We start from the raw sequence: 14011 nt of genomic DNA, 5'->3' as shown, positions 1-14011 counted from the left end.
GGTGCTCCCTAGCTAGTTATAACAAGCTATTTTGTCCCATTCGTAAATATATAAGCTTTTGTTGATCTGAAACTCATTGTCTGGAACTGTTGTTATCAAATTCTGGAACTGTTGTAAGCTTTGTCTGGATCCAGCAGGAGAAGGGGGAAGAAGGAACTCTGTAGCAGGACAAGAAGGCACAGTCTTCTTTCTTCACGACCAGTTGGCCGCACAAACAATCAGATCACATTCAAAATTACATCATATCTCTCATCGCCAGTAATGAATAATTTAAGTTTCACAGTTAACTCCATCCAGTAATTATTATGATAGTAGTTCAAAATACAAACCAATAGAGCAATGGTCTTTCAACGTTATCTATCTTTGCATCCTGAAGTGGGTGAAAATTCGTCGACCGCACGTAATCGTAGATTCAGAGTGTAAACAAAATTTGTGAAAATGGGGATCGTACAGTTATTTTTCAAATCTGACAGTTGAGAAGTCAAGAAACGTTCTTTTATCAGGCTAAACGAAATATATCTTTTTTTTTGTTGGGGACCGGCCCGAAGTACCAGCCAATGTTTACTCAAAAAATAATATATATAATAAGTGTTATCAATTCAAACTCAAAACTCATACAAGATTAGATCTCATTAAAACGATTAAAATGTATATAATAGAGCTTGTCGAAACAAAACATAGCTGAGCACATATAAAGTTGCCTTTAGTTGAAATTATCATATTAATATGCTTTTAGAGTTGTTAGAGTGGAAACAGGCGCATAGCTACTGCTAGCTAGCAATTCCAAAATTTTTAAAATTTAACGACTGTTATCAGTCGCATAGCGTCATGCCGTTTTTGCTGGCGAATTGATGGCAGTGTAACTGAGATGGTATGCAGTGAAATTGATTCTGTGATGGCGTGCTTATGGGACAGAGTTATTATTAGCATTACGGTTGATGTTGCGCTCTGATTTCCTTAGTCCCGTTATATTGTATAACATAAAGTTAGGCCATTCGTCTGCAATGCCCTCGTTTTGTTGATCAATGAGCATGTTTTTTATGCACCTTTTGTAGATGTTAAGGTTGAATAGACTTGGCAAGGAAGTTGCTGCGACACTATATCTGTTTATTGCTAATAGTGGACCTTTGTAGAATACTGAATTATTGTAAGGGTGTTTACCGTATTCATCTGACCATAAAGTTGTAAGACTCGAATCCGGATCGGCGACGTTAAATATTGGTGCACTGTTAGGTATTGTTTTCTTTATAGAGGGAGGCACTAGACTTGGGAAGTTTTTTAGCTTATGTATAAAAACTAATGCGTTCTTCACGATGATACTTTGAACTGTCAATATTTTGTGTACATAGAAACCAGACTTGGTACTTGCTGGTGGTGTACCATCTTTGTACCAGTAATTAACAAAACCTGGTAGTATTGCTCTAAGACCCATTTTCTGTTTAACAAATAGTGTTTCTATATGGGATTTGGCAGCAAAACCCCAGATAACTCGAAAAGCTGACATTTGCAAATTTATCGAATGAAAAACATGATTCATCTTTAGGTGTATATTTTCATGATATCTAGGATGCAACTTGGAATACTATATATTATGTATATACTACAATGTACTGCAATTCAGAAAATTCTAACACCTAAGACTGATGAACGAAAGACTTAGACCTGAAATCAAGTTTAAAAGATCTCAATGTTACTTTATTGTGCATTCTAGGAGGCTTAGTGGTAGGAGGGACAAACCTATTCTCTATGAAGCTTTGCCTTACCTTAGAGCGGATCATTGGGCCTCTTAAGTGCTCGTACTGACGGGGATGATGTCCCTTAGATAATGCCCACAAGAAACCTAAAGCCAAAGGACCACAATCATAAGAATTACCCTGCACCTGCGTATCAATATACCTAACTAAAGTAGTGAGAGGTCTTAACTTAAGAATACAGTGAGTGATGGACTTATCTAAAACAGTACTGTTCTCTAAACTAGCTGAGGTTTTCATGGAATCAAAAATTTCTACAACATGAGGTTCACTTATGAAAGTAAGGGCGTTAGATATACAGAACCAATGTAAATTACTAGGATTAATTATCTGGATAAACTTACTGTCAACTGGACTAAAACTACTATAACTATAAGGACTGGATAAGCAAGTGTCTTGAAATGAAAATGAGTTGGAACGATGAATTCTACACATGTTGCTATAACTATTAACTATAATATCATCATACCATGCACTAGAACTTTGACAACTATCATATTGCTCCGAATACATACTAAGTCTTCCTGTGTCGGAGTGAGTGAGCCAGTTACTAGATACTGAAGTTGATTTTGATTCTGCACTAACCTTAATCTTCTTACGCTTAGCACCAGCTTGTGACGGCTGTGCTCTCTTAAAGCCTGAAGACGGTTCAAAATCAAATATATCAAGTACTGGGCGCTTACTTTTATCAACACTAGGTGCGGGCTTAGACTGATCAGAAACAGGGGTACTTAACTTAAAGATTACAAGACAGGCTAAACGTGAAAATTCTAGGAATGCATGTTTAGAGAGTAGATTAGACTTAGTGTTGGAAAACTCATAGTAATGATCGTCTAGACGTATAAAGCTTGAGTATGAACCTTGACCAGTCTTACTTACAAATGCTAGGGTATCGAACTTGAGCTGACTATCTGCATATTCAACATCGAAGTGTGTACGAACACCATTCAGCTGTTTGGTGTCGTCACACTGAGTCATGATTATGAAGTCGGTATTCGAGCTCAAGGATTCAACTATCGTACTAAGACCAATACCCATGTTCAAGGAAGTTGTCGCTGACATCTCAACCAGGACTCCGAGTTTTCGAAGGTCTGGGAGGAAAGCAACGGAAAAGATAGAGCAAGGGTCCGTGGTAGATCCATCAGCGCCCATAACTTGCTTATCAATTTCTTTCTTCATCCTAAAATGGGTTATCTGATCGTAGGAGGACTTACCTAACGCAAATGAAATAACTTCGTGGCTCAAACATTTCTCCTCCTTCAGAATAGGCTCACCTAAGTTACTAAAAGCAACAGAGTACACTACAGAATTAAAAGCAGAACTGTCATCAGAAGGATCCTGAAGAACAGGCGTTGGATGGGGAGATTTCAAATCACCAGTAGGTGGAGCATCAAAGCGGGCTGATGTTGTAGATTTATCAACACCGTTTCGAGTCAGAATTCCCAAATCATCGACAACACACTCTTCTCCAGCATCTTTCTTAGCTATACGTCTGAATTTCTCATTAATGGCCTTGTTATGTACACTAGTAAGATAAGAAACAAATAAGATGTGTTGCTCAGGAGACATTTCATTACAAAAACTCTTAGTAAGTGCAAGCACGTGGTTTTGCTGCTCAACTACAGAAGTGTTCAAATAAGGAGCAAGATTAGTACACTTAACCGACCTTAGGTATGTATCAGAAAGAGTTTGATTAGACTCATGAAAGATATCAAACAGTGAAAGTACAGAAGTAATTAAGCTAATGGGATGAACAGTGTCATGATTATAATTGCCAATATCAAGCTCACTAGTTGTGAAGGTACTGTGGTTAAATAAAACTGATTTACGGCCATCTTTAACATCTCAGATTTGGGATCCTCAGGGTCACCTAAGCGTCCTCTATGAGGTCTAAAGAAACCTGGATAGTGATGCTCCATATGATTGGCCCAAGTAGTGGCTATATCAGAAAAGTTAAAACTAGGTTGAACTTTGAAAGAAGTGACAAGATTGGCATAGTCTGAGACTGATTCAGGCAACGTGAGGAATTTAAGGCCATAACAAACACCATGACGACAAAATGCCCGTAACACACCTCCTGACTTACCAGAAATCTTAGTGAAATTCTTACGGATAACCGAGTATAACTGTGTATTACCCTCACTATCTATAAGCCTAGCTGCCATATGAGCCTTACCACCACGTGTATCTATGTTCAATGAATTACAAATATCCTTTAAGTGCTTATAAGAGTTTTTGGAATTTACTAACTGCTCAATACGCTCAAGAGGTAGCGTAATCTCCTCAGGTCTATCCTCAGAAATAAGGGACCTGGTGTAGGGATCTATACTACTGAAATTCTTGGAGCTAACTATAGGTGGAAACTGGAAGGGTCTGTCCTAACTTAACTGAAAAGTGCTCAAGATTTTTATTGAAATGTGGAGATTTATTATCTAGCAAACCCCTGGCCAAATTATGCCTAGAACAATTATCATGCAACAATGAGGAACTGCCATACTCATGATTGGTAATCTCACCAGGCTTTACGTCAAAACAGACACTACGGATAACATCATAAGTCAAGTACACAGGGAAGTAGCCACAACGATAACAATTCAAATGCTCATCTAGATTCAAGTCCTTAAGAGCCATATATGCTTTCACAGCATTAAGTAATAAATGGATGTTATAGGCCTGGTCAGTAATAACTTTCATGATATCAAAAAAAGAGGAAAGGGAAGTGTTCTTGGTCCAAGCAGCAAGGGTAGCCTCCATAAGGGTAATTGAGAAAAATGAGTTATTATTATAATTAAAATATCCATCAGAATGCTCGGAATACCTATATTTCAAAGAACAACTAGGACAAGACTTAGTGATTACTTTAATACATGTCTTCTTTTCATACAAAGTAAATATACAGCCACGATTACTTATGTTAGAAGTTATAAGATCTATGTCACATTTATTACACTTAGTCTCTAGTGGAGAGAATTCAGACTTAGGCTTCATCTGCTTAAACTCACGAACGTCAAATGGTATCCTCTTGTTATCGAGAATATAATCCATCATCTGCTCAGCGAGTTCAAGTTCCTTCTCATCCACTTCGTCTTCAGGACGTGACTCACCAAGCAAGGGATCAGTCTCCGAGACGAGGACAGCAATCTTCCTATGTATGCAGGATTTAATTCCACACGCACACTTAGTAGTCTTCGATACTCTGTCATAAGTAACTAGTACACGACTTAACTTGCTATAGTATTGAATTTTTGACCATAAAGACCCCATCGAAAAGGGTCTTTCCAATCAACAGCCGGACTTACTTTATTATCCATCAAGATCTAAAAACAGTTTCAAATTATATCCGCCATATACGGCCGTAATATCTTAATATCGAATGAATTGCATACTACACGCCACAGAATTAAAACCGTTTTGATCGAACGGTTGCACTGATGAGCTGAACGTTTGCGGAGTTAAAATCGCAAGCTACCAACGCGATACTTCCGAATATAGTTGCGCGGCTTATTAGTAAAATTAAAAATTAGCTTTCGAATGTTTATTGTTTATTTTGATTTTTTTGCATATTGTTTTGAATTAAATTATATCTAATTTACAATTTATAAATAAAATGTATACTAAATACAATAATTTTTTATAAGCTAATTGTAGTCTAAAGCTAATTTATAATTTTACCTATAAGCCGCGCAACTGCCTTTTGAAAGTTTCGCGTTTGTGGCTCGCGATTGTAACTCCGCAAACGTTCAGCGCCTTACCCATGTTATACCTTTATACCAGCTCGATCAGGCCGAACGTTTTTAATTCTGTGGCGTGTACGACCTGTTATGTATAATTCATTCGTTATTATACTTAATATTCGTTACTATATTAAACTTAACTTGGAACTGCTAATTCGTTAGCCTCAATTGTCCCTTGCAGTTCAATCACTCCTACTAAGTCTCGTGATTGAGCTAAAAGATCGCCGAACATCTCATTTTAAAGCCTTATCGATTTCCTATACGCATGATACTAGAAATGAAATTACAGAAGTTTTAAATTGTTTGACCAGGGTCATCGTTAAGATATCAAGATTGATGAAGCTGATAATATTTGTGCTGAGATGTATTCGAAATAACACTGTCTAACATTTACCTTAATAAAGTTGTGTAGGCACAATCTTTAATGATGATACTAATGATACTATGCAACAAAAGTATAGTGACAGAGATCTTTGCTAGATAACCGGCCTAATTCTTCACCGTGCTGGGTTCCTGACCTTGCTTCATCTACACACACAAATGGTCAGAACACTGAACCCTATTTTAAATTATTTATGATCAGCTGAAAAGCAGTGGCAAACATATTCAATGGCTTTCAGATTTAAACTGAGACCAACAAAATAGATAACTCATCTCTGCCACCTAAATCATCTGATCCACCCAAATCATCAGCTCATCCCAAATCATAAGCTCAACCCAAATCATTAGCTCAACCCAAATCATCAGCTCAACCCAAATCATCAGCTCAACCCAAATCATTAGCTCAACCCATATCATCAGCTCAACCCAAATCATCAGCTCAACCTAAATCATCAGCTCAAGCCAAATCATCAGCTCAACCCAAATCATCAGCTCAACCCAAATCATTAGCTCAACCCAAATCATCAGCTCAACCCAAATCATCAACCACGTGCTTGCACTTACTAAGAGTTTTTGTAATGAAATGTCTCCTGAGCAACACATCTTATTTGTTTCTTATCTTACTAGTGTACATAACAAGGCCATTAATGAGAAATTCAGACGTATAGCTAAGAAAGATGCTGGAGAAGAGTGTGTTGTCGATGATTTGGGAATTCTGACTCGAAACGGTGTTGATAAATCTACAACATCAGCCCGCTTTGATGCTCCACCTACTGGTGATTTGAAATCTCCCCATCCAACGCCTGTTCTTCAGGATCCTTCTGATGACAGTTCTGCTTTTAATTCTGTAGTGTACTCTGTTGCTTTTAGTAACTTAGGTGAGCCTATTCTGAAGGAGGAGAAATGTTTGAGCCACGAAGTTATTTCATTTGCGTTAGGTAAGTCCTCCTACGATCAGATAACCCATTTTAGGATGAAGAAAGAAATTGATAAGCAAGTTATGGGCGCTGATGGATCTACCACGGACCCTTGCTCTATCTTTTCCGTTGCTTTCCTCCCAGACCTTCGAAAACTCGGAGTCCTGGTTGAGATGTCAGCGACAACTTCCTTGAACATGGGTATTGGTCTTAGTACGATAGTTGAATCCTTGAGCTCGAATACCGACTTCATAATCATGACTCAGTGTGACGACACCAAACAGCTGAATGGTGTTCGTACACACTTCGATGTTGAATATGCAGATAGTCAGCTCAAGTTCGATACCCTAGCATTTGTAAGTAAGACTGGTCAAGGTTCATACTCAAGCTTTATACGTCTAGACGATCATTACTATGAGTTTTCCAACACTAAGTCTAATCTACTCTCTAAACATGCATTCCTAGAATTTTCACGTTCAGCCTGTCTTGTAATCTAAGTTAAGTACCCCTGTTTCTGATCAGTCTAAGCCCGCACCTAGTGTTGATAAAAGTAAGCGCCCAGTACTTGATATATTTGATTTTGAACCGTCCTCAGGCTTTAAGAGAGCACAGCCGTCACAAGCTGGTGCTAAGCGTAAGAAGATTAAGGTTAGTGCAGAATCAAAATCAACTTCAGTATCTAGTAACTGGCTCACTCACTCCGACACAGGAAGACTTAGTATGTATTCGGAGCAATATGATATTTGTCAAAGTTCTAGTACATGGTATGATGATATTATAGTTAATAGTTATAGCAACATGTGTAGAATTCATCGTTCCAACTCATTTTCATTTCAAGACACTTGCTTATCCAGTCCTTATAGTTATAGTAGTTTTAGTCCAGTTGACAGTAAGTTTATCCAGATAATTAATCCTAGTAATTTACATTGGTTCTGTATATCTAACGCCCTTACTTTCATAAGTGAACCTCATGTTGTAGAAATTTTTGATTCCATGAAAACCTCAGCTAGTTTAGAGAACAGTACTGTTTTAGATAAGTCCATCACTCACTGTATTCTTAAGTTAAGACCTCTCACTACTTTAGTTAGGTATATTGATACGCAGGTGCAGGGTAATTCTTATGATTGTGGTCCTTTGGCTTTAGGTTTCTTGTGGGCATTATCTAAGGGACATCATCCCCGTCAGTACGAGCACTTAAGAGGCCCAATGATCCGCTCTAAGGTAAGGCAAAGCTTCATAGAGAATAGGTTTGTCCCTCCTACCACTAAGCCTCCTAGAATGCACAATAAAGTAACATTGAGATCTTTTAAACTTGATTTCAGGTCTAAGTCTTTCGTTCATCAGTCTTAGGCGTTAGAATTTTCTGAATTGCAGTACATTGTAGTATATATATAATATATAGTATTCCAAGTTGCATCCTAGATATCATGAAAATATACACCTAAAGATGAATCATGTTTTTCATTCGATAAATTTGCAAATGTCAGCTTTTCGAGTTTGATATATTTCGTTTAGCCTGATAAAAGAACGTTTCTTGACTTCTCAACTGTCAGATTTGAAAAATAACTGTACGATCCCCATTTTCACAAATTTTGTTTACACTCTGAATCTACGATTACGTGCGGTCGACGAATTTTCACCTAACCCACTTCAGGATGCAAAGATAGATAACGTTGAAAGACCATTGCTCTATTGGTTTGTATTTTGAACTACTATCATAATAATTACTGGATGGAGTTAACTGTGAAACTTAAATTATTTATTACTGGCAATGAGAGATATGATGTAATTTTGAATGTGATCTGATTGTTTGTGCGGCCAACTGGTCGTGAAGAAAGAAGACTGCGCCTTCTTGTCCTGCTACAGAGTTCCTTCTTCCCCCTTCTCCTGCTGGATCCAGACAAAGCTTACAACAGTTCCAGAATTTGATAACAACAGTTCCAGACAATGAGTTTCAGATCAACAAAAGCTTAGATATTTACGAATGGGACAAAATAGCTTGTTATAACTAGCTAGGGAGCACCTATCGGCTATCAGCACTTACCTAACATCCCCTAATCCCCTATCTTGGTATCACTACCTCTTCAGAAACCAACCCTAATTCTTCCTCCGGGCTCCCGCCTCCCATACCTCCTGAACAAAATGATAAGCAGCTTGTCGAGACTTGGAACTGGATTTGCTCTCACTTGGAACTGGATTTGCTCTCACTTGGAACTGGATTTGCTCTCACTTGGAACTGGATTTGCTCTCACTTGGAACTGGATTTGCTCTCACTTGGAACTGGATTTGCTCTCACTTGGAACTGGATTTGCTCTCGCGGGATCAGAAATGGATCCTTCCCAGCCTACTATCCTTACCCACAGCTTCACCTCTACCTTCCTCCAACCTTGCCTGGAACTTCATCCTACTACTGTGCTTAGTTCTTTTAGATCTGCGTTTAAATTATTATAACCGAGTTAAATTATTTTGAAGGTATTGAAGTATTGAATGATATTATGATTGATGTTGTGCAAAACTATTACTACCGCTTTATTACTGCCAATTGCTGTTACAATTTGTAGAAACTGATTTATACATTTGTACATATGATATCAAAAAATCAAATCTCAAAAATAACAAAGTAACAATCTGCTCTCTTTAATTATTGAAATCCATCCAAGTAAAAAGTTGTATTACCAGAGAGGTTAAATTTAAATTTCAAACAACCTTGTCTACAGCTTCTTGGAAGAAAATGGAACCGGATTCTAGTGGACGTTCTGAAACTAGTAGGGCTACAAAACTAAGTTGGAACACATCTTGTTTGAATACTGTTGAACCAAATTCAACTCTCTGCAACAACACAAGCAGACAAAATTTCTCAAAATCCGTTTTATCTGCTCAACTGGTTCTAAATTCTTGAATCCAGCCAAGGGTATAATGGGTGTTCTGGGAGTGCTAGGGCCACCAAAATTTGTAGGAACACTATTAGGGTCAATACCAAACGATTCCTACCTGTTTTGGGGCAATCCGACGAGTTTTAGAAAAATGTTCATTTTTGTTCATTTCGTTCATTCCATGACTCAGGGAGTCTTGGGCGACTATTTTGACGTCAAAATAGTTAGTAAACACATCCCCCTACACCGTACAATCATCTCCAGCACTCTGCAGCCCCTTTAACAGACTGAAATGACCGTATCAATATCGGATACTCAGGAACCAGCTTTTTGATACGGAAATGGAATCAAGTCTCTAGTGGGCGTTCTGGAGTGCTAGGGCCACCAAACTTTGTAGGAACACTATAAGGGTCAATACCAAACGATTCCGACCTGTTTTGGGGCAATCCGATGAGTTTTAGAAAAAAATTCATTTTTGTTCATTCCGTTCATTCCATGACTCAGGGAGCCTCTGGCGATAATTTTGACGTCAAAATAGTTAGTAAACACATCCCCCTACACCGTGAAACCATTTCCAGCACTCTGAAATTACTTTAACAGACTAAAATGACCGTATCAAAATGCCTCAAAAACCGTATCATCTGGTTCCACAATCTCGGATTCATCTTCTGACTTCAGATGTAACACGCCAAAACCAAAGTATTAAAGCTCTTTGGCTAGCATCGAGTACGATACGACGCGCAATTGTGCTTGAAGTGACGACGCGCACGAGCGATAAGGAGCTACTTATCGCTCGATCGACCGAGCGATAAGTCCGCGCGGCACCCGACTACCATGAGCCTAACAGCATTTGAGAGAGTGAGGGGTCGTAGATTCTTCACTGGACCAATGGGCTTATTTGGCTTCTGTAAGGGGGTAATGTTTGCCTGTCCAATGGGGTCAAGGTAGGAATTGGTCTCGAAGCTTCTATTGATAATGTCTGCAAAACGTCTGTGTACTGATCCAGTAGAATACTTGAGAAGCTCATTAGGAATCCCATCTGGGCCGTTAGCTCGACCATTTTTGAGACTTCTAGCAGCTGATCCGACTTCTTCACTAGTGAATGGCTTAACTAGTGGGCGAGGAGGTCCTACAAAAGGTTCTAAAGGTGCTTCATCACGAGTAAGTTGTTGCTCAAGGTACTTAGCAACTACGGCAGCTTTACCAGTGTCTGTTGCAATATTGCACCCTTGCTCATCATGAACACCAATACTAGAAGGGGCTTTACTTTTAGGTAAGTTCAGGGTTCGAACAGCTTCAAACATTTTCTTACTATCTGTTGTTGAACTGATGGTATTACAGATAGCATCAGCAGCAGCTGATCGTATGTTAGAAAGTCTCTGCTTGATCTGATTGGTGAGGCAGTTAATGGATGATCTAAGTGAGGATCTGTCTAAAGACTGGTTATCATTAAGCTGCTGTCTCAACAAGTAACGCTGGCTAGATAAGTTTTTCACCTCATCATCGTCGCTGCGATTACGTTTCCTGTGTCTGATGACACCAATTGACGATTTTGCAGCATCCTTTATGGACTCAAGTAAGCCATTCAAGTCTGAATTTGGATCCAGAGCAGAAACAGTGTTACTTAAGTTATCATCTAAGGATTGACGATATTTCACCTGAATGGTGGGGTTCGAGGTGAGTTCAGAGGTGTTGAACTTTAAGGATGACTTGGAGTGGCGTTTATAGCAAAGACAGATGTCCTTAAAGTCTACTCTAGTGACAACAAATCTGTGATCAGAGTATGTCAAGGTGCCTGCATAAGATCTAGAATCTTGTAGCATTGGCTTCGACCTACTTCGACACAGGATGAAATCGATCTGAGAATAGACCGGGATCGTCTTTTTACTATTTCGCCCGGCACTCCAGTCCTTCCTCCAGCCAGTGTAGGTGGTCGTATGTCGAGCAGGATGATAAAAACCAGTGTTGGAGGCAAAGAGGTCAAATTCTGATAACAAGTCTAACAAGTTTTCTCCCATATCATTGCGCAAACCCATACCATGTTTACCCATGAAACGACCAAAACCAAAGTCCTTATCTGAAACAGTCATTTTTCCCAACTTTGAATTAAAATCTCCCAAAACAAATATCTCAACATTAGCAGGGACGTTTAGAGTGTCCCTAACTTGGCCGTAAAAATTAATCAACAGTTGTTGATCATTTTCTGCAAGTTTCTTGTGTGGCCCATATACATTGACCACCCTACATTTGATAAATTTTCCAGATTTTGTAGGGAGTTCTAGGTCCAAAAAGCTTACTCGATCACTGATACTGTTCCAGCATACCACATAGTCAATAAATCGGGGACTGATAACAAAACCGAGTCTATAGTGCCGGCCATTTTTCTGCTCAAACAATAATAGTTTGTATCCGTTGCTAAGACTGCAAGAATCCGGTTTTACAACCTTAGTCTCCTGAATAGCGCAGATATCTATGCCGTACCGTAGACAATCGGTACCCAGTTGCTCCCGTTTGCTGTGGATGTCGTCTGGATCATCACAAGAAATTAGTAAGTATCAAATTAAAGTAATCTATTCAATTTAATGTATAGAGGACAAAAAAGATCTGTTTCCCGACAAATCATTCAAAAAGATTTACTGAATAGAGTCATAACTTAGTAATCAGTTATATAATAAATTCCCGAATCAGTGCTAATCACAACTTAAAACTACTGAAAGCAGGTAAAACACGATACATTTAAATGCAGTCTATTCATCATCTCTGTGTCAGTTACAAAATGACCAACTCACTACACCACGAATTACATTCTATATATGAGCTATAATTCACCTTTTTCAAAAAATTATCTTGAATTCATCCTCACAGGTAAATACTTCGGTGGAATTTCACCATATAATTGTACTGAGCTGTATCATTATATCGGGCTTGTTGAATTCTTCAAAACTTAAATATTGAACGTGCCAAAGCTTCTTCATCATTATGAGTTAGAATTTATTTTCACTGTAGCTTCAGCCGTCTCCAACTCTTTATTGTTGTATGACCACAAGAAATCCAAAAGAGAAAGTAAGCTGTTTTACGACAACATTTTTACCTAACATGGAAAATAAACTTCAATTGATAAGGTTAAATACGTTTAACCTTATAAACTGTTGGTGCATTATATCTTTATATTAACTAAATATTGATATAAAATATGGGAAACAGATTCGGTTAATCAGTGGAAAAGTGTTATCAGGTCGACGGTAATATAGATGAAAAATGCTTTTCCGTAGCATAAATAAGATCTGTAATCTTAACATATATATCTTTCCGTGTCATTCTAAAAATTTTTGTCTTGGGCATTGGCGCTTTGCCACGTGGCAGGCTCCCAATATCTTAATTTTACTTTTAAATTTCCCTGTTCCTTGTTTTTGTTAACGTTAAGTGAGCGTGATACGATTTTTGCACTTAGACTTAAATATTAAAACAGGGGTTGGCATGATCGCAGTTGCGTAAAATTAAATCTGCCAACTTGACTTCAACCATCTAATAAATAAAAATATGGCTAGCTTATTTTTTCTAATTCCCCCTTATGCGTCTAACTTTGAAATCTTAACAAGAAGGAGGCTATTTACAATGTAAATGCAACAAACTAAACTCATTTGATAGCCTGGAAATGGTGAGTTTTAACAAACCGTTCGTTCTGAAACGAATATGACGGAACCTCCACCATCTACACCAGATGTAAGCCTTCTCAAACTAACTGAATACAGAATATACGATGGCTTGGTAGCCGCAGGATTACTAGTATGTTTGGTGATAGGACTTCCGGGCAATTGTCTAGCTTTGAGGTACTTTCTTCAGACAGGGAAACGAAATCTCTCAACCCTTATCTACATGATTACCTGCTGTATAGACATAGTCTCCAGTTTGATTCATCTTCCAGTCACTGTCAATTGGTTGAACAATAGACACCCTGGCTTATTCGGCAACAGACCTTTCTGCAAAATATGGTATTTCTGCATCCTCTTGCTTCAAGTTATGTCCATCTTTGTGGCGATGATGCTCTCTTTGACAAGAACTATCGTCATTTATTCCCCATTTTACAAGATTAAGAAAATTGTTGTCATCATTTCGATCATCGCAGCTTTCTTGTACAACTCTGTTTGGAACGCATTAGATGTGATTATTATGGATGATTACTATTCCTATGGTTTTGGATACTGTGCTGCTGAGTCAGAAGGGACATACAGCACCATTTCCATGATTAGCTACTGTGTGTGGACTGGAATTCCTCCCCTGATAACGCTTATGTCAGTAGTGGGTTCTACGAAAAGAATAAACAGTATCAATTTGCCGGACACTTTCCGACGGAA

The 14011-nt window shown here is 38.4% G+C and overlaps 3 protein-coding genes across 3 annotated transcripts in view; all 3 read right to left on the bottom strand.

Annotated features, from left to right (window-relative positions):
* Positions 1 to 14011, bottom strand: part of LOC134817580 (flavin reductase (NADPH)-like) — a 42333-nt gene that overhangs the window by 17522 nt on the left and 10800 nt on the right. The window lies entirely within an intron of this gene.
* The window catches only part of LOC134817377 (uncharacterized), a 41888-nt gene that overhangs the window by 17897 nt on the left and 9980 nt on the right, over positions 1 to 14011 (bottom strand). The window lies entirely within an intron of this gene.
* Positions 10439 to 11746, bottom strand: LOC134817375 (uncharacterized). Its single transcript, XM_063826513.1, has one exon. It carries the CDS (start codon positions 11744 to 11746, stop codon positions 10439 to 10441), a length of 1308 nt encoding a protein of 435 aa, XP_063682583.1.

This window comes from Bolinopsis microptera, chromosome 6 (assembly GCF_026151205.1).
Source record: "Bolinopsis microptera isolate Bmic1 chromosome 6, MBARI_Bmic_1.0, whole genome shotgun sequence".
NCBI lineage: Eukaryota > Metazoa > Ctenophora > Tentaculata > Lobata > Bolinopsidae > Bolinopsis > Bolinopsis microptera.
Note: the sequence above shows the minus strand (reverse complement) of the source record. Positions and strands in the feature narration are given on the sequence as shown.

Bases quoted from the DNA above. Each gene is read 5' to 3' on its own strand.
- LOC134817375 (XM_063826513.1), bottom strand. From the start codon at position 11,746: ATGACTGTTTCAGATAAGGACTTTGGTTTTGGTCGTTTCATGGGTAAA.